The sequence below is a fragment of the Doryrhamphus excisus genome, linkage group LG18 (genome assembly GCF_037039965.1).
Source record: "Doryrhamphus excisus strain RoL-2023G ecotype Guam linkage group LG18, RoL_Dexc_Guam_v1.1, whole genome shotgun sequence".
Classification (NCBI taxonomy): Eukaryota; Metazoa; Chordata; class Actinopteri; order Syngnathiformes; family Syngnathidae; genus Doryrhamphus; species Doryrhamphus excisus.
This window is the reverse complement of record NC_136374.1, coordinates 8,286,163-8,312,023: the sequence shown is the minus strand read 5'-3', so window position 1 is coordinate 8,312,023 and position 25,861 is coordinate 8,286,163. Positions and strand designations below refer to the sequence as shown.

The window sequence follows — 25,861 nt, the reverse complement described above, 5'->3', positions numbered from 1 at the left end:
GCTCCCTAGTGCCAGCAGCAGTCATGCAGTCCCAGACTGTGATACTGCCACCATTTTTGACTGTAGAAAAGATACCATTATCTCGCTACTACTTGTGTTGCCAGCTATTTAGACAATGGTGGCTGTGTTGACTTTAACTACTGTCTTGCCTGTTATATTTATTTAAACAAAGAAATATGCATGTTTAAATTTGCTTTCCAGTCTCCAGATGTTTTTTTTGGCATACTGTATAACATATACATATAAATGTGTTAATTATGCTTTGTACGACCCCACCTACCCCCCACGTCAGATCCGTGTGCCGCTGCAGGATGGGCGGCGTAGCAAGTCCATCGAAGAACGAGAGGAGGAATATCAGCGGGTACGGGACCGAATCTTTGCCCGAGAAGTAAGTTTTGGATCTGGGTTTAAAAACAACCTGGTTCTACCAGATATGACTTCATTATTTACATTTATTAACATCGTCTCGGCAGTGTGTCGAAACATCAGCTAGTTTTGAAAGATATGTGAAATACTTACTGTAAAAATGTCCATATTGGGCCATAAGTGCCTCTGTGAATGAAGTCTGTCATAATGTGCAGGTGTCCTTTTTCTTACAGTCCTCTCAGAATGGATACATCAATGACAACAGGTAAGATGATGCAGTGCTACTTGTTTTTTTTTGTGTCATGATAGCGGTAGCTTTCACCAATAAGTCATATCACCTGAACCTAGTTTTGTATGTATAACCAGTATAATGACTTCTGTGAACATATGTAGCTTATTGTAAACTGTCCTAAAAATATTTTGGAATAATTGTGGAAAATTTCTTGAAGTACTTTATTCCAAAGCACCCTGGTCATATTAGTATATTAGGCAGAGAAAGTGGTTGTGAAGGTTGCCTTGTTTGCATTTTTTCCTTCATTCCTCCTTTTCCAGGATCACAAGTCATGCCTACCCCCACCCCCCACCCCCCCATTGTCACGTCTTGTAACCCCAGCGTTTTCTCCCAATATTAACCCCAACAGACTTTCCACTGAAGGCTACTGCTCTAGCTCTCAAAAGAGGAGGCAAATCTTTAGGTATTTGGGGTGCTGTTGACCTTTCTTGCGTGTGTGTTGCCATGCCCATATTTGAAAGTGGATTAGTGATGATAGTGGTGACTTGTGGTCTCTGCTTGGCATAGTCCGCTGATTGATGGATTGATGGATTGGCTATCCCACCCAACTGCACCGTGGGGCTCCCATGGCCCATGCATGGCTGCTTTGTGGTTTCACTGAGAAGTGACTGGTGTACTTACCTTTCTACCTACCATTCACCCACCCATTGTATAAAGTTGTTGCATTCCTCCACAGCAACATGTTTGTTATGTGGTTGACCTATCCTTGTAGTTTTCGTAAGCATGTCACACATTGCCATATGATTGTCGGCAGATTTTAGAGGTAAACTGGAACTAAGAACCAAAAAAGCAGCACCTGCCAGACCAAGCAAACATTGTTTCTGTTGAATCGAGTCTTTCAGTTTGACTTGACGTTTGTTAATCAGCATCACTATATTTTTATAGTAAAATATCAAGGGAATCTTTTCATTTACCGGTACTTAGACATAGACTTTCTTTATTGTCATTGCACAATAACACAGCAGTGAAGTTGCCAACGAAATGTTGTTGCCTTAATTTCTCATGTGTAAGAGACACTTTCTATGTTGTCTCTGCCAGTTGCATATTGCAATGTAATGTATGTTATTGCCTCTTAATATATAGATTATCACTGTGGGTTGTGGTCACAATGCTTTGAAAGACATCCTAGCATACACGTAATATGTTTTCAAGGACTCACAGGCAACTACAGTATTTCACAAGTCCCGCTCATGCCCTTTAAAAACATTATGGGGTCAAACGTTGCGGTTTAATATTTGTCAGACGAATAACGATGCAGGCACCACAGTAGGAGAGCCTGTTTTTGACACAATTCAGGTGTAGAAGAGTTATCTTGCACACAAAAATACATATTAGCCATGAGGCACACATAATATTGTGTTGCAGGGCTATATATGTAGACATTGTACATACCAAATGAAAGATTACACTCTCATTTTTCATCAGGGAAAAAATATTTGTTTCTACCCTTTTCTGTTTTTTTTGTAATTAGCAGTACAACATAGCAAAAATTTCAGCAAAGGGAGGAAAACAGCTTTTTGTGAAAAGATACATTGCAAGCATAACTTTCACTTTGACACACATTTAGCCATAAATGTTTAGCCAAAATATATACTGCAATCTACACCACAACATAAACACAAAAAAGGTTGTCTCACATGAAAATAACAGTTAATTTTAATTAATCTTTTAATAGTACACCATGAACTATTTACAATTTTCACATTTGGAACTGAATTGTGTGTATGCAAACATTTGCGTGTGAATGTATTGAAATTTCCCCTCAATGCAATCTCGTCAACGCTACAAGACCCCATGACTTTTCACTTCCTGGTTGCCCAGTGCCCAGAGATTATAGAGAACTACACACCTCCACACAGAGATACGAACCCAGACCTCCGAACCCAGATCTCCTAACTGTTTGGCCAACATGCTAACCACTAGTCCACTGTGCAGCCCGGTCGCAAATTCTGAATTGTACAATACTGAAGTGTACAATACTTTAAATTATTTGTTGTGGTATTGTCAAAAATATCTGCCAGCCTTTCAGGGGTCCTGTTCTCTCGCTAGCTTTTCACCCTGATGATGTTAGTAGGTGCATTGGTGCTTGTGTTTTTAGTAGTTGCTGGATGGCGGTTATAGGAATTGCTCCTAATGTTTTGCTCACCTGCTATGCTGTAAAACAACATTAATCATGCAACACTTGTTTAGATAGAACCAGAAGATGGTATCATGTGATCCCCAACAGATTTCCTCCAACTCACCCTGCATCTCATCCTATGTCTGCGGAGAATGCAGTAAACACGGGGATTAGCCCGTGCAGAAAATGGCAGTGAACACATCTTTGCTTAAAATAGGTTGTGGAGAAAGAGCGGGAGCGAGAGAGATAGAGAGAGAGAAGACTCAGAATAGATCCTCCATTAATTACAGTCTGTGGAATATTTCCCAGCTCCAGAGCTGTCTACACGCAGTCGTATATAGCATATACATATAGCATATAACACCACGGCCTGCTGTGTAGCTCCCACATAAATTCTTTTTTAATTTGCCTTTTAAAGCATCACTTTTTTAACCTCGGTGAGCTAGGCCTGTGTGCACCTGCTCTCCATCGGGAACGTCCATAAACACTGGCGTTCACTTGTGATGGAGGGCTTTCCCAGGGTGGCGCTTCCGCTTACAGTGTGATCATTGGTTTTCTTGACAGCTGCCCTCATCTGTGGTGACAGCATCATCGCAACACCAAACCACAAAGCCAACCACTATGTGTGTGCTTGGGTGTGTGGTACAACAGCATAGTCCTTAAAAAACATGTACTAGTGGTAGCAAATGACTATTTTTGTGTCTGAATGTGATACATCTTGTATTAAGTGTCTGTGTGTTCTTGTCTTGTCTGCAGTGCAACAGTCCTGATGTGCATGCTCTGATTTTCTTGTGTTCATGTATCTTATTTGTAAACCGCATCATGTTCAGCCAATTGTGTGTTTTATTTTTCCCGGTGTACTCTCATCCTGTTGTTTGGAGCATCTTTTCCCTCCTGCATGTGCTCCTCTGGATGGGTTTATTTGTCTGAGCGAGTCAGAGAGAATGTGTTTGTCTTTTAAATCTTAATTCTTGTTTAGTGGCTTGTTGCCTGATTGTGCTAATACTGTATACATTTGTGTTGAGAGTCCCCTACTGTCTACCATTGTTGATATACTGTTGTTGAGAATTGGTCGTCCGTGCTCTTACAAAGCCTTCCATCCTCCTTTGTTTCTTCAACTCTTATCTACTACACCTCTGACTTGCAATCAACTTTACCTACATTTATTTCTTGTATATTCCACCTCATTATTCCACGTTTATATTCTACCCACCCCGTGATTTCATCTCTCCCCTCCGCATCTGTCTCCTGTCAGAGGGAACCGCGAGAGCTCCAGCCGGGCGTCAAGCAGTCGTCAGAGCAGCACGGACAGCGACATGAAATGCTTGGAGCCGCGGCCATGGAGCAGCACCGACTCGGATAGTTCCAACCGCACTCTGCGGCCTCCCGTCACCAAGGCCAGCAGCTTCTCTGGCATCTCCATTCTCACTCGAGGGGACAGTCTTGGTAGCAACAAAGGCTCGCAGGGAAGCTGCAAAGGCTCTCGATCCGGTAAGGGTAAGGAGGACTTTGTGTATGGGAAGGGAGAAACATTTTAAGTATTAGTAGTATTCCTGCTTGAATGATGCTGGTTTCAGCAAGCCATATATTGGTTTATACAGATGAAATAAATATCAGGTGCTCAGTAGTATTTCAAATTGGGGGAGAGGATGGAAAGATGGCGTGCAAGTCGTAGATACATGGTGTTGGAACTGAGCATTTCTGTTGATGTGGTAAGCTCAGAATAAAGTTGGAAAAAGAGTGTCAGACTCTGTACCTCTTCTAGGATGCTCCAATTATAATGTGCCACATTTCACTGTGGGTAATGGTTGCGCTGTTGTAACATTTTAAATTGTAATTACAGTATTTTATGGACTTTCACACTTTTTTTTCATAGGTTGGCTGTTCCTGCCACTTATACTCCAGAGCGACTTATAAATGGAAAAAAATATACACTGTTTGAGTGTCTTGGTGGGTGGAGGCGGGCTCTGTAGCATACACACAGAGTGCAGAAGAGTGTAATGTAGGAGAAATTCAGTTAGTAGATGGCAATACAGCCCTAGTAATAAATTACATTGCCTGTTACTTGACCTTTAACACTGTTCCCCCAACATTGGTCAAGTCCATGACTGTGGGTTTTCATTTGTGACATTATAAAAACAACTTAACTTCAAAACTGCACCCATTCTCTTTAAAATTGGAGTACATGTATGAAAATGAACATGAATCACAAAATGGCTGAAATGTCCAATTGTGTGGGTGTACTCTTCTTACATCACTAGGCCTGCACCTAGTCAGTCCTGATGTGTGTTCCCCACCTGTAGCCTCCCAGTCCAGCCGTAGCCTGCTTCCCTGCCCGACGCAGCAGCCGCAGCAACCCCAGGCTCTGCCTCAGACTGCCCTGCTGCCAACCCCGCAACAACACCCCATGGGTAACCACATCATTGCTCAGGTAAGAGTCAGTTTCCTTGTCAAGATGCAGAAACGATATGCCTGTGTGACGGTGTTTGCTTTGAAGCTAATTCTGGTCATGTAAAGAATTGTTTGCAGACGTGATTACTAAAAGTGATTTCCATTGCAATCCATTTGGTCATTAACAACTTTTCCTCTGTGATCTGACCCACATTTTCTCCATTGTATTTATGTATCTTTATTTCCTTCTTTCTGCCTGTATCTGACACCCTCCCTCTTGCTGTGCTCTTTTTCTTCCCCCTACCCGCCCCTTTTTCTGGTGGTGTATGTGCCTGTAGCCGGTAGCATCTCTGCAGCCCTCTCAGCCTGTCTCCTACTCCAGCCCCTCCTGCCCCCAGGTTCTCCTGCCAGTTTCTCCTCCTCAGCAGTACACAATGGTACTGACACAGAGTTTGTGGCGTCATCATTGTTTTTGTTTGGTTTTCACTGACAAAAGTTGCAATTAACCAATGCTGCATTCATCCCGACACTCATACTTCACTCTTTTAAAAGATATAAGTATTATTAGTCGTAGTTCTGTCTTCCTTGCACAGATGTTTTCTTGCTCATCGTTTCTTACAAACTAAGTTAATTACTGTAAATCAGTGGTTCCCAAACTTTTCAGTCGTGTACCCCTTCACAAATCTAATTGGAAGTCATGTTCCTCCTACTCCGACACTTTACATAAAAACATAAACCACACAATGAAACATATTTGATATATGAAATGTATTATGGCATATTGAAAAGCATGTCTCATTTTTCAATTGCATGCATAGGCTACTAATTTAAAACAGGGTTATAAAGGGGTAAGATATCGCCTGGTTTGTCTTGTTTGGTGAATTCATAACAAGCTGTGGTAAGATGTGAATTATGATCACTATGCTTTGCTGTGCTTTGGTCTACAACAACATGGAAATCATCAGGACAATGGAACTGTCAGTTTCATTTCACAGCAGAGTCATTGACATTGTGATGACAAGGTCCCTTTATTTTTTAGAGTAGTATGTATTGGGTAGTAGGAGCATGATACTGATACTTGATACCAATCCCAACTATCGGTTCGGACCATTCCTATTTCATATTATAGTACAGTTAGAAACACCATAGTATGGCAAGAGAAACACATGAGTTTCACGCCGACAGCTGAACATTTTCAAATGCACGCAGAAGTACATGAAGCTTTATGTTTGGCCTCATAGCTGTAAAGATGTAATGAAGCAGGTTAATTCTTAATTGCATCAAGGTAAGTTACATGGTGCAAGTAATGCCTATCCATTTCCCCACAGGGAGAAGAACTGGCACCCCAGTTCAGCCAAATGACGCTGAGTCGTCAAGGCTCCAGTGAGAACCCCGAGCCTGCCCCCTTGTATCAGGCTACTCCAACGGTCCTGTCCCAGCATCCCCCTCCCCAGACCAGCTACATCATGGCAACCACCGGCCAGCCCTTGCCTCCGCCGTCTGGCTACCAACCGGCCACAGGGCATCCCCATCCTCCACCGCCGCCGCCGCCACCTCCGTCTCAGACAGTCATGCAGGCACCTCCTCCACAAGGCTACATGCAGCCCCCTCCCCCCCAGCAGGTAAGTTGCTTCTCATGGAAACATCAGTTGCATACAATGCATATAACTGACATGGGGTATTTTCTCATCTTTCTCATGTTGTGTGTCACCTTTGCCATGTATCAGTCAGGCAGGGTGAAAACTAAATCATCCAAATTGTCGCATAAATTTGTGCTTGTGTGTTACGCAACAATAACCCGTGCTAGCCTCATTCGAACCTGCTATAAATGTTGTTCTGCCGTCAACATTCCAGACACCTAGAGACCATTGTTGGATACTGTGGATCATCACAAAGTCTTTGAATACGTCTTATGTCTTATTTGTATTTTACTTAATTTAGCTTTATCTTTGAAAATGCTTAATTTAAACAAATACGTGAATTTGCTTCAGTAGGCATATTTTTGGAACATTAACTAATTCGCCACCAACCCGAACGCCTGATCCCCAATACAGTTACACTTTTTTTTGCCCATAGAGGCAAAAAAGAGGTGATGATGCAACTTCACAATAGACGAGATCATGTTAGTGCAGTTTTAAGCGGTAAAAACGGCCACAAGGTGGCAGAAGTGCATTTTATTAGAGCTTGTTTTGCATCTTTCCCATGTAATAAACATGGGAACCATGAGGATATTTGAAGGGAAATTTGTAAAAAGTATTGAACAGTATTATATAAACCTTAGTCTAGAATGGTTGGAAGATGATTCATAAAATAAGTGACTCATAGATGATTTAAAATTTTTATGTAATGAGCTTTGTGAAGAAACCCCCTGGATGAATTTGGATAGAAGGGATTTTCAGGATTAGAATTTACGAACTGTTTTGATGTGTATTCTTTGGAAAGAAAAAAAATTATTGTGCTCAAACCTAATCAAAGCAATGTGAGTAAAGATACTGTAACCTATTAGCATGTAGTATCTGCAATTCTCTTACTCTACCCGCACAGCTAAGCAATCGTCGACCACAATCGTCCTATAGGATAGTGGCTGTGTGTGTGTGAGTAAATATGTATATCCCTCATTCAAGCTTTTTCCGCTTGAATCCATGAAATTGTGTTTATGGTCTATTGAGGCAATCAGTCTGATATGATAAGATGAAGTTAAGGAGTCAAGATCATTAGTTTTATTTAACTGCAGTCTCTGTTAGTGAGGGTTTGAAAATTGTTTTGTGTGCAAGTGTCTTATCGAAAGTAGTCTTATAGTATTTTCTAGAGTCGTTCCCACTGCATGATCTGGTTACCTATGAGAGTCTTGCTGTGCTGTTCAATATGTGGGCAGTCTCCAGTGTAACGGGGTGCAGATATCGACAGTTGCATCCACAGCAAAGGCTACAGAAGGCAAATCGATCCTCTTTTGCACTTCCTTTTGGATGTCTACTTGTTAAAAGTGTGTATGCTACTTTTAGCTCTGTTGTATAAGACGTGTGGCTCAACATTCACTAAGTTGCTCATTTATCGACACATATTCACAATTGAACTACTGTAAACCCACACATTTTAGTTTTTTCATTCATGGGAAAACTCCAACTTTTTGTGCTTATAAGCTTCCTAATTGGTAGAAAATTATCTAATATGCCCTTCATTGTTAAAGATGTACAAAATGTAATGTAAAAATGAGAAGCTTCAACTTGCTTGAGGAGGGGGTCTCACAAACCAGATCAACGCAAATGCGTACCTCACTCACAGTGCAACCAAAAATCACAAACATGTAGAACACACAATATAACTTCATTTTGTTGTACAGTTCATATCCCATATTACATATTCCTAGCTTATACACTAATATACAAGCAAGACAATACTATTTTAGACCAATTTATAACCCGCAAGGCACCCTGGGAAGCCTATGCTTTCACGTCCCCAACCTAGCATGCCACTTGGGGTATAAAATCCGATATAATAGTATTAAATATAGCATATATTTATTGGCCTTGACACATTTTGGGTTTGTTTTCTTTCCAGATCCAAGTTTCCTACTACCCCGCTAGTCAGTATCCCAGTTCAGGCCAGCAGTACCGTGTGGCCCAGCCCATGTCCCACCAGGTGTCTTACCCTGCTCAGCGTACACAGCCCATGCCTCAGCCCGCACAGCAGTCAGGTCTGTACATGATTGAATGTGCCATGTAACTGTATGTCTTGTATCGGAATGGATTAAATGAGGAACAGGCTTGTCATTTCCTGTCAGTGGAGGTTGCTTGTGTTTTGATAGACTATTGACAAACACACCGAACTGTGCTTTGAACACTGAACTCTGAAGTTTTGCCAGTTACACGTGGCTCTTGGTCAGTTTGACCTTCATCCACGGTTGTTGCCTGGCAGACAAATAATTCACCCCCTCCTTCATCAGGTCTACAGACCATGATACCCAGCCAACAGCCAAGCTACCAGGGCATCATGGGGGTGCAGCAGCCGCAAAATCCAGCTCTGCTCAATACCCAGAGAGCTGGCATGGGAGGGCAGATGCAAAGTATCATGGTTCAATATCCACAGATGCCATCCTATCAGGTGCGGAATTAAGTCTGGTGCCTTTGTGTCACCTACAGGGTATATCAATTTACAGTATATCTTCTAAGTATACTCCTTGTTCAGGTGCCAGTGGGTAATGAGAATCAGCAAGTGGTGCAGCAGCAGTACCAGCAGCAGGTGATGGTGCCGGTCAGCCAGTCGGTTCAGGGCCCCATGCCTGTTTACTACAGTGTTATTACACCCACCCAGCAGAATAGCACAAGGTATGTAGTCATTGAAGTCCTCTGCTATACAGTCGCACTTTGAATTTTGCAGTTTTGTTCTTTTTTCAAAAATATATTCATTCTTTTATCATTGCTGTTTCGTGGTTGACTACAGCCAATTATTAGCAACAAAAACATGCACATGTAAGCACATTTTGTGTTTTTGGCCTGAATTAAGTATTCTCAAGCATCATTCATTCATTTTCTACCGCTTTTTCCTCACGAGGGTCGCGGGGGTGCTGGAGCCTATCCCAGCTGTCTTCAGGCGAGAGGCGGGGTACACCCTGGACTGGTCGCCAGCTAATCACAGGGCACATATAGACAAACAACCATTCACACTCACGTTCATACCTATGGACAATTTGGAATCGCCAATTAACCTAGCGGGAAACCGGAGTACCCGGAGAAAACCCACGCATGCACGGGGCAAACATGCAAACTCCACACAGAGTGGCCGAGGGTGGAATTGAACCCTGATCTCCTAGCTGTGAGGACATGTCCCAACCATCTCAGTCTGGCCTCTCTGACTTTATCTCCAAGACTTCTAACATGTAATGTCCCAATGAGAACCTCTGCATCATCATCCCCCGCTTCCTCCAGTTCTGCAAAGCAGGAATCCTGCTTTGTGAAAATTAACTTATCACGGTCCGGAAACAATTAACCACAATAAAGAGGCATTAACTGGATATGTAAAGACAACAAGGGACAGACCATGGAGTGTTGTTTTCAGCGACAGTGCCTCCTGCTGGACAAGAAGCTAATTTAGCTTGAGATTGAATGCCAGGCCCTGAATGAGAGAATGAAAAATTCTCATCTGAAATAGCTGTAAGGTGGTGTCATTAGCTGCCATACCACCGCTTTGTTTTATCGGAAATGCTTTGGTTTATCATCCGAGTCATGTAGTAATCTCCTTCAGTCGTGCTTATGAATAAGTTGCAGTGTTATCTGTCTACTGGACTTAAGAATGATGCCATAACAATCATGCTTGATTTTTTTTTATGTACTACATATTCATAAGAATGCATGGTGATTGCATTGTTCTTTTTGCAGCCCATCAGTAGGATACCTGCAGCCCCCCAGCTCTGAACAGTATCAAATCACGCCATCACCGTCCCCATGCAACCCTCAACAGTTGCAACAGCAGTATTCAGGTGAGGATCCCACCACCCCCCACCCACCTCATCAGCTGTTGTGTCATCTGTGAAATCAATGCTTTTACTTAAGGCAAACATCACAAACACTGCAAATACATTTAATGGAGGAAGTTCATACAAGGACACTAACTATGCAATGTTTGTAACTAGATAATAAATAAAGAACCTAAAAAACACCAATGACCTATGAACACATTTGGCAATGAATTGCTTCTCGGGTTCACCTCTGCTCTAGTTATACAGTATCAAAGTGAGGACACCCCTGCCACACATCCTTTTTTGTTGGCCCTTGGCATACTGAAAAAATCAATTAATGAAATTTAGATATTATACTACTTTGCTTTGACACCAATAACACAAGTCTAAGATGTATTCTTTAGAAAGCTTAGCAAATACTGACCTACAGTACATTGGATTGTTTTAGTATTTGTCACGTACAAAATGTATCATAGTGCTCTCCATTTCTTTCTATTTTTTTTGGATGTGACCCTCACTGGAAAACGTTTTGGACAACCCTGCTGTAGATGTTCATGTGCAACTCTGTGTAATATTGTGTTTCCCATGAATTGAGCTGAGGTACATATTTTGAATTGGAAAAATCTCTCACCACACCACCAACCGAAAATGATTGAATTACTGTATGCACCCTATATGTCTGCCTGTCACTATACTTAGATCGATAAACAAAATTCATTATTTGTAGTAAATAATCAAAGCATTTAAATTATTAGAATGGCTCTAGTCACATATGAGATAACTATGCAGCTATCAATGTCACCAGGAGTCCCACCTCCTGGCCCTGGAGTCATGGTCATGCAGCTCAGCGTCCCCAATGGACCACAGCCTTCCCAGAATCCTCCGCTGGTCCAGTGGAACCCATGCAAGTACTACAGCATAGAGCAGAGACCCGGAAAGGCTGGCGATCTCTACAAACCCGACAACACTCCGCAGGTACGCCAATAAGCGCAATAAGCAATATAGTTTTACTATCAACATGACCTCTTATGCAACTTCTTCTATTGTCTCCTTTTCTGCAGGCCAGCACCCAGCTGACGAGTCCTCTGGCCTCGCCCACCCAGTCTCCCACACCGTCTCCCTCTGGCAGCGTCAACAGTGTCTGTCCGGGCCTGGGACCATTACCCCTCATTCCCCAGTTTCCACGGCCAGGTGGGACAGCTCAAGGTGTGAACAGCATATGAACATATGACACATACTTATGCGGTTAGGGTTTAATTCATTTTGAATATGCATACCGGTACACTGGTGTACATCACATAGTATGATTAGCAAATCCGGTGTAGTACGGTGAAGTCATTATATTACATTTATTGAAACTCCATGAGGCTTATTTGTGTATTAAATGGCTCATTTATTTTCTCTGATTATATCTACTATATTGGCTTATAAGTATGTAAAGGAGACTATAGCGGTGTTATTTCATGTCTAGAGAGCTCCAATATTAAGAAGGTCGTAAACGTGTTGTATGAAAATATTTGATTCCCAATTAAGGAATCCTACTTTGTGAAAATTCACTTTTCAATTTAACATTACTTTGAAAATTACAATGAAAAAATATCTGTGGTGGTGGGAGACAAGGAAAACAGACACGCATGCACATGACAATATAATGAGGCCAGCAGAATTATCCAGTTCATTTTAATTTTTTTGTGTGTTAATTTATTTATATTTTATTGTAGACATAGACTTTCTTTATTGTCATTGCACAATAACACAGCAGTGAAATTGCCAACGAAATGTCGTTGCCTGGCTCCTGTGTAATAAGAAATAATAAATAATAATGTGGAGAATTAATAGATTAGATCAAATATGAACAATGTACAGCATAAACAGTCATTTGTACAAATAATTTAGAATAAATAACAATAATTTTTATAGTTTTGGTTGTGCGTGTGGGCAGGTAGAGGGGCTTATTTGGCTTTGTGTCTCAGGCTTTGTGACCGATGAGACAGTTTTTTTTCGGAACAAAAAAATCTCATGTTTTAATAATCTCAGATCTTGCGACACCCCTACCATTAAAACATGAAATTTTAATATGTACATGCTCTTTCCCCTATTTAAACCACTTTCCAAAGCAATGACTAAGCCATTAGCCTGTCATGTCGCCATGCTTGACCTCATTGGGTCACATGACTGGCATCATGCCTTGTTTAAACATTCCGTACCAGCACATGGGTTAGCTCATCTGTTAGACATGCACACGGCTACAATTCCCATGCAAACACACCCCTTTTAAGGACTGGAGTCTTAATGCTACACTTTTCTTGTTTGTGTTTAGGTGACGGCCGCTACTCTTTATTGGGACAGCCTCTCCAGTACAGTCTGTGCCCTCCTCCCCTTATGCATGGCCAGTCTTCATACACCTCCCATCAGGTCAGAAGACCCGCTACTTTGTCTTCATTTTGTTCTTGGCATTGTTTCCTCTTGCCACAAGCTCTCATGTAATGGTATATGTCGCCATCTAGTGTCGTAACTGTAATATTACAGTCATACTCTTACATGTGCAGGGCCAAGGAGTGATGAAACACAGTGCACGAGGGAAGAAACAAACACTTAAATCTGCATCCACTGATCTCGGCACCACAGATGTTGGTGAGTTTGAAAATAGGAGTGATGTTTAATTTTTATTTGTTTAAAAATAAGTTTCATTAGTTTTCAGTCCATAACATCCCTAGGCTGCTGAGCCCATTGCTTAAAAGTCTCATATGATTGTGTTTTTCAACAAGTTTAAATAAGTCTTACCAGTCCCATAATAGTGTGTTAGTGTGCAAGATCTGACCTTGATGCTGAAATTTAGGCTTTTAAAAGTGGTTTTAGTCGGCCCAACTGGAAACACTGTAGCTTTCATGCTAATCAGCAGTATTTGGCCATATACCTGTCTCCAAGAAGTTCTACTGCGCAAAAAAACTCGAACGTACAAAGGCACAAACCAGGGCGCAACAAGAATTCCCACCCCTGCCCGTCGCCTTTCTCTGCTGGGAATGCCAAAATGGAATAAAATGGAATAAGGTCCCTCTTGATTGGATTGGTTTCCATAACCCTTGCTGTGCATTGAGGTGAGTTTGATTATATTTAGCCGGAACTTCTCAACCTCGCACACCAGCTTAGCCTCCTTCCCTGCCAAGGAGGTGACATTCCACGTCCCAAGAGTTAGCTTCTGAGGATTCAGACGATCGGACCCCCAAGCCCCTTTGGCCCCTCCCCTGAGTGGTGAGCTCATTGGACATCGTGCCCCTCTTCCAGGCATGGCTCCAGAAGGGAGCCCCAGTGACCCGTGAACAGGAAAGGGAAATGTAGTCCAAAGTTTGCTTTCGTCATATGGGTCTTTTGAGGTACACTTAGTCTGATCTCTCACTTAAGACCTGTTAGTCATGGGTGACCTTACTAGGGGCATAAAAGCCCTGGACAACTTAGCTCCTAGGATCATTGGGACACGCAAACTCCTCCATCACGATAAGGTGGTAGCTCAGGGAGGAGCCGGTACAAAATGTATCATAAATTCTTGCAAATTGTCAACTGTTTTAAGTATTTTGGTCAGGAGTGTATAAGATCAGATTATTACCATGATCGATTGTGGAAATAAAACATGACAAAGAGCAGAACAGATCCTCAGGGATAGTTAATGAACAAGAACCACCAGGTTCAGGAACAGCTTTTTCCCAACAGCTGTCTCCTTGTTGAACTCTGCCCCCCACTTCACTTCATTGCACTACTTCATTGCACTATTGTACATATTACTGTTATATCTTGTTGCATTCATAGATCATACTGTTTATAATTTATATAATCTGCAATAGCCATACTCTAGTCACTTATATCCCTGTATATATCCACACTGTATTATAGTCACTTCATTGCAATACTGTACATATTACTGTTATTATATTGTCACATCCATACTGTGCATACTGTTTATAATCTGTATAATCTGCAATAGCCATATTATAGTCATTTATATCACTGTATATATCCTCACTGTATTATAGTCACAGTCTGTTATAGTTTGTACATAGATCTGTCCATTTACAGCTCTATTCTATTTCTACATTTACTTACTACTAAGGTACTAAGGTAAAATTGCACTTCTGGTTGGATGCTAACTGCATTTTGTTGCCCTGTACAAGTGACATGAGCAATAACAATTAAACAATTAGTTTAATCTAATCTAATTCTCTACTAATAATGTTGTCACTAATATTGTTCGCCATTTTAGACTTAGCATAATGTAGTCAAGTCTGCTAACGCAATATTCATCTTTGGCCTCCTCCCCTTTGTCTCAGTGGTGAGTCGAGTACTTGAAGTAACGGACCTGCCAGAAGGGATTTCTCGTCCAGAAGCTGAAAAGCTCTTCAACCAACTGTCCATGTGTGGCGCAAAGATCCAGTGGCTGAAGGAGCCTCAGGGAGGCCGAGCGGGAGGTTGCGGTCCCCCAGGGGCGGGCGCGGAGGGCGGCCCCATGGCCTGCATGGGAGCGGTGAAGGGCGACGGCAACGACCCGGCTCACCTGTACACGGTGGTGGCCGTGTTCCCCAGCACCATGGCTGCCCAGAGTGCTTCCTTCAAACTGAACAACAGCTCAACTGGCCTCTTCAAACTGAGGGCCGCCAAAAAGAACTACGACCTGCGTGTGCTGGAGAGAGCCAGCTCTCAGTGAGAACAGGAGCTGGAGTATGTGGACCACACACACACATGGACTCTGGACAGAGTGGCGGAAAAGGACGTAGGACTGTGGAAGGGAGGGGCTGCTCTTTGTGTACAATTACCAAGAAAAAACTTGATAAGTAAAAGGTGTCAAATGTATAAAAGGGAAGAAGGTGTGAATCATCAGGTGGTCGGTGTTTGCTTTCAAATATGATTTTGTCGTTGGTTTTTAATTCCTCGTTTCCTTTTGTTTTGTATTTATATAGCAGAAGAGCACACAAGCATGTGTTTCACCTGAAATTTGTGCTGCCGTGGTAATGAAACACACAACCCCACTCACATACACACGCAGGCAACAGGGTCACGTAGCACAGAAACAAGTGAAAACACACACACACACTGGACAGTCCACCTCGGTCAAACCTTTTCCTCTTTGTCCTCCTGCCGACCTCCGACCCGCACCTTCTTTGCATTTTTTCTCTTCGAGTGCCGACCATCCTGCCCGTGTCACAGATTTCTACATTTTTGGTACGCACAGTTCTGCATTCTCTCTCTGACCACGTCTCTTTCATGCTGCTCCTCTGTGGCTCTCCTGCACTCTCTACTCTACTGCTTTCTGTTTGCCTTACTGCTGTTGTGGGGTTCCGTATCGCGCTCTTCTTTTCGCTGATGTTTCTTTTTGGGGGGGGAGGGAGGGAGTTCAATATATTTATATAAGTGATGTAAGGAATAAAGAACTCTATATATTCAGTGATTTTTTTTTCTTTCTTCCTCCCCGAGTGAAATTTTGGCCTTTTTTTTTTTGGTCCTTTTCTTCTTCCCTTTTTCATCCCCGCCCCATAGCCTCACTTCTCCCGCAACAGCCCACCCCAACTCCCGCCCCAACTCTCTCCCTTCCCCTGTGTTTGCGTTTTTTTGTTGACAGCTGTGCAGAAAGTATCAGAAAATGTAGTTGAAGTGCACAATGATTGCATATGTCTACTGTAAATTTTATTTAATCTGTTATTTTTTTTGTTTGTTTTTAAAAATATAAAAGTTGGAAAAATCTAAGAAAACGTTTTTGTTGTCTTGTGTGTTAATTGTTTGATTTACAGTACAAATGTTGTGGATTGTTGCTTCTTCTGGTGTGCTACCCTGTCTCCTGGTATCTCCTCCAGGCTTTTGACACAGTGCAGTGAATACGCAGGCAAGGAGGAGCTGCGCTAAACAATCGTTTTGAGTCCAATATTGTGGATAGGAACATCGAGGTAAAAGGTGACAACTAACTTGCTCGTTGGCATTGCTTCCTAATTGGACAGGTTGACATGCTGACATTGTGTCAGAAAATGTAATTGCACTGTACACTGATTGTGTACAACTACTGCAAATGTTATTGAGCCTGTTTTATGTGATTTGCTGAAATGTAGATTAGTGTGCTGGCCAGTCTTCTGGTATCTCCTCCAGCCTTTTGTCACTGATGTGGAAGGACACAGCAACAGTTTTCAAAAGGGGATGTCCTCTCCTGGAAGAACTACGCTACCTAATCGCCTCATGATGCTAATATAGTGATGAAGACACCGGAGAGACAGAGGGAAAAAAGGTAAAATTAACTTGATACACTCCTCATGACAATGTTAAATTCACTTGAAAAATGTACATTTTGCACTGTTGGATCTTTAAGGAGGTTCTAGAGCATCAAAATGCAAAACGAAGACATAGGAGTGACAGGATTTATTGCAAATAAGCATTAAAATGAAATTGACTGTATATCAGTTGATCAAAAGTTTGGACTTTTAACAAATTTAACAAAAATGTGTATCCAATTTTAATTTTCTGTCAGATATTTACACTCTTCCTACTTTCTCATTTTGGTTTCTCCTTGTGGTTGGATTGTTGAGCTGCATCAGCAAGGCCTCGTGCTGTCATTGCTGCTGAGGTTGGACACAATAAGACAGTCTTTTGAAACTTCAGGGTTGTGGAACAAAAAAGGCATTTGATATTCATTCATTTTTTACCGCTTATTCTCACGAGGGTCAAGGGTACAGGGTACACCCTGGACTGGTCGCCAGCCAAGCACAGGGCACATATAGACAAACAACCATTCACACTCACATTCATACCTATGGACAATTTGGAGTGGCCAATTAACCTAGCATGTTTTTGGAATGTGGGAGGAAACCCACACATGCACGGGGAGAACATACAAACTCCACACAGAGATACAGAGATGGCGAAGGTGGAATTGAACTTCGGTCTCCTAGCTGTGAGGTGTGCGCGCTAACCGGCTGGCAATTAAGATGTGACCCAAAAACCAAACATTTGAATCCTGATGGCTTCCTGTGTTTCTTCAATGGATCAAGTTGTGCAGGGGCGTCAAACGGCAGATGGCTATGTGGAGATATTGCAGAGGACATCCCTCATGACTGAAGGCCCTCGTCTGTGAGGTATTGACTGGCTTTTTCAACAGTACAACGCAGCAGTTTACAATACCCACCTGACAAAGGACTTCTTTCAGAGGACTAAGCCGACTCTTTTGGACCATCCTGTGTGTTCCCCTGAGCTAAATCCAGTTGGACATTAACATTTGTTTATGAAAAAGGACATCAGTTCCAAGTAGTGGATGCCATCCGCAAAGCCACCTTCACTGAGTCATTTTTTGGACATTTTACTTCAATTTTAGGGTTGTTTTTTTTTTTAGCTGTGCTCTTAATCTGAAAGCAGCCTGTTTCACTTTAGGGCGGAATGCAATAATGACTTACTCAAAAACAGTTTTTGTTTCATTTCCATTTCTTTTTACAACTTTTATATCTACTAGAATCTCCTTAAGATGCAACAGTGCAATTTTTTTTAACTAGTCTTAAAATTTTAACAAGGAATGTATTTGTCAATGCTTCTTCCTGCACTGTAATGGATATGATTTTCATTTTATACTGAGCAGTTGAAGCTCTACTGTCGTGGCATCTTGATTTTTGAATATTTCCATTTAATACAGCAACATTGCGTTTCCGTAATCCACCACCATGATCATCTTCTAACATTAGTCTTTCTGGGACCAACAACCAGGAGCGCTGGGAGAGCCTTTCAGCTTTTAAAGTGCTCAGCTGTCCCAACCACTCATACATAGGCTGTGTGTGTGTGTGTGTGTGTGTGTGTGTGTGTGTGTGTGTGTGTGAGTGGGGCTGGGCTTGCATTTATTTCTCTTCCCAGTCTCCCACCTGTTGGAGCCTCATTTGGAAAGCTGGAGCATGGAAAAATCAGGAAGAAAGAAGAATCTCTGAGCAGAACCTCAATTTTATGGTCTGTTTCGACATTACTCTACAGAAAAGGTGTGTTTGTGTGTGTGTGTGTGTGTGTGCACTGCTTGTATGTTTGGTGTTTTTCCCCCCAATGTACCACACTTGAAGCAACTTGTGTAGGGGAAACATGATTTTAGTCTTCCTTCAAAATGATGAAGTTGCCTCAGAAGTTTCGAGTCAACCTGACTTCACATGTTGACTTCATTTTGTTTGATGACCATCCTGAAACCTTGAGTTCCATATATTGTGTGATCTTGTGTGATCCTGATTTTACGTCTGCAGTGACGTCATCCCAGATTCCCAGGTAGAACCCCAAACCATGGCCTACTATGACTCGTAAGTTGAACACCAGTACTGTAAAGGACTGTAGATACTACACACGGCAAATGAAAATAAGCAGTGGGATTCTCGGAATATCGTTTTCACTATGATGCTTTTGCTATGTGATGATGACAGGCTGGATGACAAGGACTCTGTGGATATTCATGACAACCCCCCTCTACCAGATAATGTGGTGAAAGAGGAAGACAACACGGTAAGACCTCGCATCTAATGATGGATCAGAGTCAAAGAAGAAAATATTCATTTATTTATTCATGTCACTAGTCAAGAATACTATTAATAACAGATATGAAAAATATATAACATTGAAAATTATTTTATATTTTTTAATTAAAGAAATCCAACATTCATTCATTCATTTTCTACCGCTTATCCTCCGCTTATCCCTGCTTATGGGATAGTGCTGGAGCCTATCCCAGCTCTCTTCGGGTGAGAGGCGGGGTACACCCTGGACTGGTTGCCAGCCAATCACAGGGCACATATAGACAAACAACCATTCACACTCACATTCATACCTATGGACAATTTGGAGTCGCCAATTAACCTAGCATGTTTTTGGAATGTGGGAGGAAACCGGAGTACCTGGAGAAAACCCACGCATGCACGGGGAGAACATGCAAACTCCACACAGAGATGGCCGAGGGTGGAATTGAACCCTGGTCTCCTAGCTGTGAGGTCTGCGTGCTCACCACTCAACCGCCGTGCCGCCCGAATACTATTAACAGATATGAAAAATATATAACATTGAAAATTGGCATATCATTATTATTTTATAATTAAAGAAATCCAACATTCATTCATTCATTTTCTACCGCTTTTCCTCACGAGGGGTGCTGGAGCCTATCCCATCTGTCTTCAGGCAAGAGGCGGGGTACACCCTGGACTGGTGGCCAGCCAATCACAGGGCACATATAGACAAACAACCATTCACACTCACATTCATACCTATGGACAATTTGGAGTCGCCAATTAACCTAGCATGTTTTTGGAATGTGGGAGGAAACCGGAGTACCCGGGGAAAACCCACGCGTGCACCGGGAGAACATGGAAACTCCACATAGAGAGGGCATAGGGTGGAATTGAACTTGGGTCTCCTAGCTGTGAGGTCTGCGCGCTAACCACTCAATCGCCGTGCAGCCCGACATGTATAAAATAAAGTCACATATAATATCAATTGTATCTGTTTCCCTTATGAGAAACAACAGAAAATTGAAGGAATCTCGCAAGGTGACCATTTTGTTTTTTTGTAGAGAGGGTCATCGTGTTTTGAGGTTACGGAACATGATCAATATTATCAATAGTAATGCGTGTGGGGGGAGGACATACGTAGTGGTGCATCACCCTACTTTTTTTTTTTTTTTTTTTTAACTTTTTATTGTGTGAGGCAGAAAGTAGGGACATGCAGAATAACACTAGCCAAGTGCTTGGTCCAAACGACCCCAACCAAAATGTACCAGATCAGTGAGTTAAGAGTTGTGGTTTCATGGTTCTTTATAACCAACGTCATTGTTATTAGTATCCTGACCTTTTTTTGCTTAGCGGCTGATTGTTTAACTCCAATATGATAACAATAGAGAGTATGGAGTGATTTTTGATCCAGAATGGGATGTGATTTCCGGCTCATTTTATTGTCCATTACCATATTACCCTGTCAATGTCTACTCTATTTGTTTTTGTGTCTGACTGTCATGTATACTATTGCCAAAAAACATTTTAGTTTTACTGAGGTCCAAGGATAGTCTGTTTTTTGTAAAAGCATTGTTTTCATGTGTTCATTTCTACTCATTGATTTTATTAGCTCTTGTGTGCTTTCTGCAGTTGTGTCATCTGCAAATAATACAAAGTCTCTATGACTTTACAGATATCCTTTATATACTGTATGCAGTGAAGAGTTATGGTCCCAATATCGATCCCTGGGGTAATCCACAAAATATTTATAGGCATGCAGATGTATATTCTCCTAGCTTCACATTTTGAAAATGAGGTAGGAATCAAAACAGTCAATTACCTTATTCATTTATTTAGTATAAAACTGAAAAAAACTGAAAACTGAGCGTCACATGCCCAACATTTATTTTGAACACACTGATAGTGGTGAGTGATGTCACCTATTGTTCCCAGCCGCTGACTTTTCCCCAGCGAGAGAGGATTGTGAAGAGGGCAAAGGTGGACTAGTGGATGGAATGCTGGCAGCTGGCTTAGAGTCAGTGAGTGATGGCGCCATAATGTGCGAACTGTCTGCAGTTTTACCATTGATTGGTGTGTTAATCCACAGATTTCCAAAGCACAGCACACCTCTAACCCTGTCAATAAGGGAGAGTTGGGGATGCTCTACTGTGTGTGTGTGTCCGGAACTATATTTGGGAGTCGTGTAGTAAAGCTTTGCCATTTGGGGACTGTATTTGTGGGGTGGCAGTCAAAAGAAATCCAAATAAATCTGTAGAGTTTACGTTTTAATAGATTATACTTGCAATATTATCTGACATAGTGTAACATCCACACAAAGTCTGAGACTATCTAACTTTACTCTGACCTGAACACATCAACACCAGTGCGATTCCAACACCATACAGTTTGTATCTGTATTGCTCGGAATAACACTTCCTCATTCTCCACAAGGTGAATTCATGGATACTCTCAACAACACAACAAATTTATGTCTAAAATAGACAGAAAGACAAAGTAACACTGAAAGTAAGTCATTGTTAACATAAAACATAATCATGAAACTCACTTATTGATTCAAATATTACAGATATATATATATACATCAACAAACAACTCCACGATTGTCACCTTTCCTGGTCGGAGCAGGACTTGAATGCACACTGACCAGGCACTGTTTACATGATGATGCATTTAAGTAAACTGTGTAACTTTCAACTTTTCAGTAATATCAGGAAATATACCCAAAACATGAATTCATTTTAAATTAAGTGATTTTAAGTGATTATTGCTCATCCCTCGTTTAACACGTTTAATTTAATTGGTTCCAGACTCCACTGTGATGAAGTAGAATTCCTTCTTTATAAATGAAATATTTTTGTAGTCGGAAAATAGACATAAACAAGATTTTTAACGGGCTGCACGGTGGTCTAGTAGTTAGCGTGCAGACCTCACAGCTAGGAGACCAGGGTTCAATTCCACCCTCGGCCATCTCTGTGTGGAGTTTGCATGTTTTCCCTGGTTTTCTCCGGGTACTCCGGTTTCCTCCCACATTCCAAAAACATGCTAGGTTAATTGGTGACTCCAAATTGTCCATAGGTATGAATGTGAGTGTGAATGGTTGTTTGTCTATATGTGCCCTGTGATTGGCTGGCGACCAGTCCAGGATGTACCCCGCCTCTCGCCCGAAGACAGCTGGGATAGGCTCCAGCACCCTCCGCAACCCTCGTGAGGAAAAGCGGTAGAAAATGAATGAATGAATGTTTGGTGGTCCTCATACGGCCCGCAAAGACACCTATTGATGACAATTGCTTGCCTGATGTCCTGTAGGTATATTTCATCTATGACGAGGAGGTCGAAGAAGAGGAGCGAGATGAGCCGCCTCCCCCGGAATCCATCAAACCGGTCAACGACCGACCTCACAAGTTCAAAGATCACTACTGCAAGAAGCCCAAGTTCTGTGACGTCTGCGCGCGCATGATAGTCTGTACGGGTTGTTTTCATGTACAAACTTGTCTTTGAACGTCTCTGCCGCTGCGCTCATGTTTACTTCTTTGCCGCTCAGTGAACAACAAGTTTGCGCTGCGCTGCAAGAACTGCAAGACCAGCATCCACCACCAGTGTCAGTCCTACGTGGAGTTCCAGAGGTGCTTTGGCAAAATTGTGAGGGATTTTTTTTTCTTAATTTTTATGAAGCTACTTCTGCTGTCATTGAGAAGCGTTATATGCTTGTTGTCCTCTGTCTTTCTGTCAGCCTCCAGGTTTTAGGAGAGCATACAGTTCTCCTCTTTACAGCAGCCAGCAGAATGCCACCATGTCTCAGCTGTTGCCCTTCTGTGAGTACACCTTAGTATGCATACACATCTTTTATAAAAGTTCTGCCGCTTGCATGATTTCATGTTGTCAGCACAATCCAATCGTACCGACCCCGTGTTTGAGACGCTGCGCATCGGCGTCAACATGGCCAACAAGGAGCGTAAAAAAGGCTCCGAGGACAAAAAGAATGTGAGTGTATTACTATTACGAGTGTACTCTTACTAAACCGATACATGATTGTGATGTTTTCCTGTACTAATTTATTCAGATGATCATGATGATGGAGGAAGATGAATCCCAGCCCAAAGTGGAGGACGGCAGCAATGAAGGACGTGAGTACTGGTTCGTGTACAGTAAACACAACCAATCAACTCTTCTCTCTTACTTTTCTACCTTTCTATCTTCTTAAAATATTGTCTCGGGCTAGTTTGGAAAGACATCCTCCTCTTCTCCTCCCAGACCTCCTTGTAACAGTACACAGAATCCATAACCCTTCTGGCATTCATTAGCATTAAGTCATTATTATATATATATTATATCCCACCAAAATATTTTAACCCACTGTGGCCTGCAAGTAACAAAGTTTATGGTAATGGTAATGGTTTTATTTCATTTGAACATGCATCAGATAACAATTGAATGCATCACATAATCAGTTCACAGTTCCACATGTCCAAAAGGAGTAGGAAGAAGCAAAGCTTATTAAATCCTACCCCTCCATCTGGTACTTTTACAATCAGTAACTGTTACATTTGTTCACTTCCTGCTTTCCTAATATAGTTTAAGTTTTTTTATTTTTATTTTTTTTTGTCACGTACTGAAGTACGAGGTGATATGACCATCCAATGACATAATGGGTACCATAGTAAGTGTCAATATAGTGATACAGTAAACCTCGGATATATCGGACTCGGATATATACAGTCCCGTTCCAATTTCCCTCACATATATCGGATGGCCGCATCGTGTCTTTCTCCTGGCTCCAGATTTAGGACAAATATAAAAGTGAGTGACGTCAATAATACTAGCACAGCAGTGAATGAGATCTTAACCTCACTATTGGAAATAACGTAGGCCTGACGGGCGTAACAGGGCCTAGCTTAATTAACAATTTGTTATGCTCAGAGTCCAATAAAGTTAAATTCTCATTACCTTACGTCTCTTTTCATTGCCCAGTACAGGTACATTGGAAACATAGTCAAGGAAGTGCCTTTTTATAACGGATAAAATCCGATTTACGCATATACCGGATATAAATCCGATATATGCGTAAAACGGACATTTTCCGGTATACGCATATAACGGATTTCGCTTATATCGGACAAAACCAGTGGGAACAATTGAATCCGATATATCCGAGGTTTACTGTATATATAGCACATCATGACTGATTCAAGACTCTTCATCCTTGTATTTAGCAAACATCAACTGCTTGTATTGTTTCTTGAATTTGCTCATTGTTGTGCATTGTTTGAGGTCCTTACTCAATTCATTGATTAATATGAAAATATGCATGTTGGCGTTAGGGGGCAATAATAAAAAGTTGAATTTAAAAACTGCAGTCACACACTGCAATGAAGAACTTCACGGTGTCTCCTTCCTTCAATATGTATGGCATTTTGTTATGTATGTATGTTATTTTTAATTGTATTTTATTGATTTAATTCAGAAAAATATTCTATTTTAGTAAGAATGTTATTTTCTTTTTTTCATGGTTCGTTTTTCTGTGTTTTAGCGACCTCAGAGGGAGACAGGCGTGGAGGAGGCGGAGATAAAGCTCCAGCAGATGACAAGGTCATTAAGGTCATTTCTTGGCAAGCAGTAATAAATATGTAAAGATGATTGCTCTCATGCTATGTGTCTTATGCAGAGTAAAAAACCTCAGCCAGGGAAGATTGGTGTGTTCAGCCAGTCTCATTACTACCTGGCTTTGTACCGCTTTAAGGCCATCGAGAAGGATGACCTGGATGTACAGTAAGATACCACACCTTTTGTTTTTTTATGTTTTGGGAAAAAAAAAGTCACATGTACTGTACTGTATGTTTGCCAAGTGCTGGCGACCGCATCACAGTGATCGATGACTCCAACGAGGAGTGGTGGCGGGTGAGTACGCTTCTCCTCTGTGATGGTCATGAAGGCCAACCCTTAGTCTAACCTTTATTTCTGTGGTCAGGGGAAGATCGGCGAGAGGACAGGCTTCATCCCCGCCAACTACATCATCAGAGTACGTGCCGGAGAGCGAGTCTACAAGGTGACGCGTTCCTTTGTTGGCAACAGAGAGATGGGACAAATTACTCTGAAGAAAGACCAGGTCCACACAAACACACTTAACGAGACTTTTTACTATTATTCTGTTATTTATTTATTTATTCCTTGCCATTTTCTGTCAGATTGTGGTGAAGAAAGGCGAGGAGTTAAACGGCTACCTGAAAGTCAGCACAGGACGCAAGCTGGGCTTCTTCCCTGCCAACTTACTCCAGGAGATATGAGTACACCCCCGCCCACCTCACATAAGATAAGATATGCCTTTATAGCAGCAAGAGTACAGAATCAGTTAAGCAGTACAAAATACACAATATAGAAAAATAATATGATACATACATGATATGACACATGATACATGCTATCACTTTAAGGGCTAATTCCACTTATTAGGATGAAACTACACTTGAAACTGACCATCATTAAGCAGACCAATGACAATGTCACACTGAAAATAAAAATATGATGATATTAGACTACATGGCTGCATAACTCGAGAATCCGAAATGTGATGATTAGCCTCTAAAACAGAAGCATTAATAGATATTTGTTGGGGAATTATGTAAAGTATTATAATGGTATTTATGTGGTGTGATTAGCAACAGGAAGTGCTGTGTAAAGTCATGAGGAATGAGGGGAATGGGGAGGGGGGGCACTAGGGGGTACACACACGCACATATCTTTCCTATTATGTG

The 25,861-nt window shown here is 41.7% G+C and overlaps 2 protein-coding genes across 19 annotated transcripts in view; both read left to right on the top strand.

The window, feature by feature from the left end:
* r3hdm2 (R3H domain containing 2) overlaps positions 1 to 16,361 on the top strand; it is a 39,963-nt gene extending 23,602 nt beyond the window's left edge. Inside the window, exons 12-27 of one of the 17 annotated variants that reach the window (XM_078798365.1) lie at positions 293 to 388; positions 582 to 631; positions 1,008 to 1,061; positions 4,033 to 4,274; positions 5,039 to 5,208; positions 5,507 to 5,605; positions 6,497 to 6,790; positions 8,727 to 8,862; positions 9,112 to 9,269; positions 9,354 to 9,493; positions 10,544 to 10,644; positions 11,429 to 11,598; positions 11,685 to 11,814; positions 12,944 to 13,038; positions 13,173 to 13,257; positions 14,946 to 16,361. In XM_078798365.1, the coding sequence (XP_078654491.1) occupies positions 293 to 388; positions 582 to 631; positions 1,008 to 1,061; positions 4,033 to 4,274; positions 5,039 to 5,208; positions 5,507 to 5,605; positions 6,497 to 6,790; positions 8,727 to 8,862; positions 9,112 to 9,269; positions 9,354 to 9,493; positions 10,544 to 10,644; positions 11,429 to 11,598; positions 11,685 to 11,814; positions 12,944 to 13,038; positions 13,173 to 13,257; positions 14,946 to 15,319 (2,394 nt within the window). In that variant the 3' untranslated portion in view covers positions 15,320 to 16,361. Of the gene's footprint in view, positions 1 to 292; positions 389 to 581; positions 632 to 1,007; positions 1,062 to 4,032; positions 4,275 to 5,038; positions 5,209 to 5,506; positions 5,606 to 6,496; positions 6,791 to 8,726; positions 8,863 to 9,111; positions 9,270 to 9,353; positions 9,494 to 10,543; positions 10,645 to 11,428; positions 11,599 to 11,684; positions 11,830 to 12,943; positions 13,039 to 13,172; positions 13,258 to 14,945 lie in introns of all 17 variants that reach the window. The other 16 variants (XM_078798364.1, XM_078798368.1, XM_078798366.1 and 13 more) reach the window with 16 other exon arrangements.
* A 2,138-nt stretch (positions 16,362 to 18,499) lies between these two features.
* LOC131106192 (SH3 and cysteine-rich domain-containing protein 3-like) lies at positions 18,500 to 25,430 on the top strand. Of its 2 annotated transcripts, none has more exons than XM_058055032.2 (13): positions 18,500 to 18,582; positions 18,864 to 18,917; positions 19,038 to 19,116; positions 22,419 to 22,575; positions 22,654 to 22,751; positions 22,843 to 22,924; positions 22,996 to 23,093; positions 23,173 to 23,236; positions 24,640 to 24,698; positions 24,775 to 24,878; positions 24,956 to 25,007; positions 25,078 to 25,215; positions 25,295 to 25,430. In XM_058055032.2, the coding sequence occupies exons 2-13, from the start codon at positions 18,901 to 18,903 to the stop codon at positions 25,391 to 25,393; spliced, it is 1,047 nt and encodes a 348-aa protein (XP_057911015.2). In that variant the 5' UTR covers positions 18,500 to 18,582; positions 18,864 to 18,900; the 3' UTR covers positions 25,394 to 25,430. The 2 variants fall into 2 exon arrangements, with proteins under 2 accessions (XP_057911015.2, XP_057911014.2); XM_058055031.2 differs by having other exon boundaries at positions 18,502 to 18,611.
* The last annotated feature ends 431 nt before the right edge of the window (positions 25,431 to 25,861 follow it).

Excerpts from the sequence above, each read along its gene's own strand:
- LOC131106192 (XM_058055031.2), top strand. The coding sequence starts at position 18,580 with ATGGTCTGTTTCGACATTACTCTACAGAAAAG. Across the intron at positions 19,117-22,418 it reads TGAAAGAGGAAGACAACACG|GTATATTTCATCTATGACGA; the intron begins GTAAGACCTCGC and ends GATGTCCTGTAG. Across the intron at positions 23,094-23,172 it reads GCTCCGAGGACAAAAAGAAT|ATGATCATGATGATGGAGGA; the intron begins GTGAGTGTATTA and ends TAATTTATTCAG.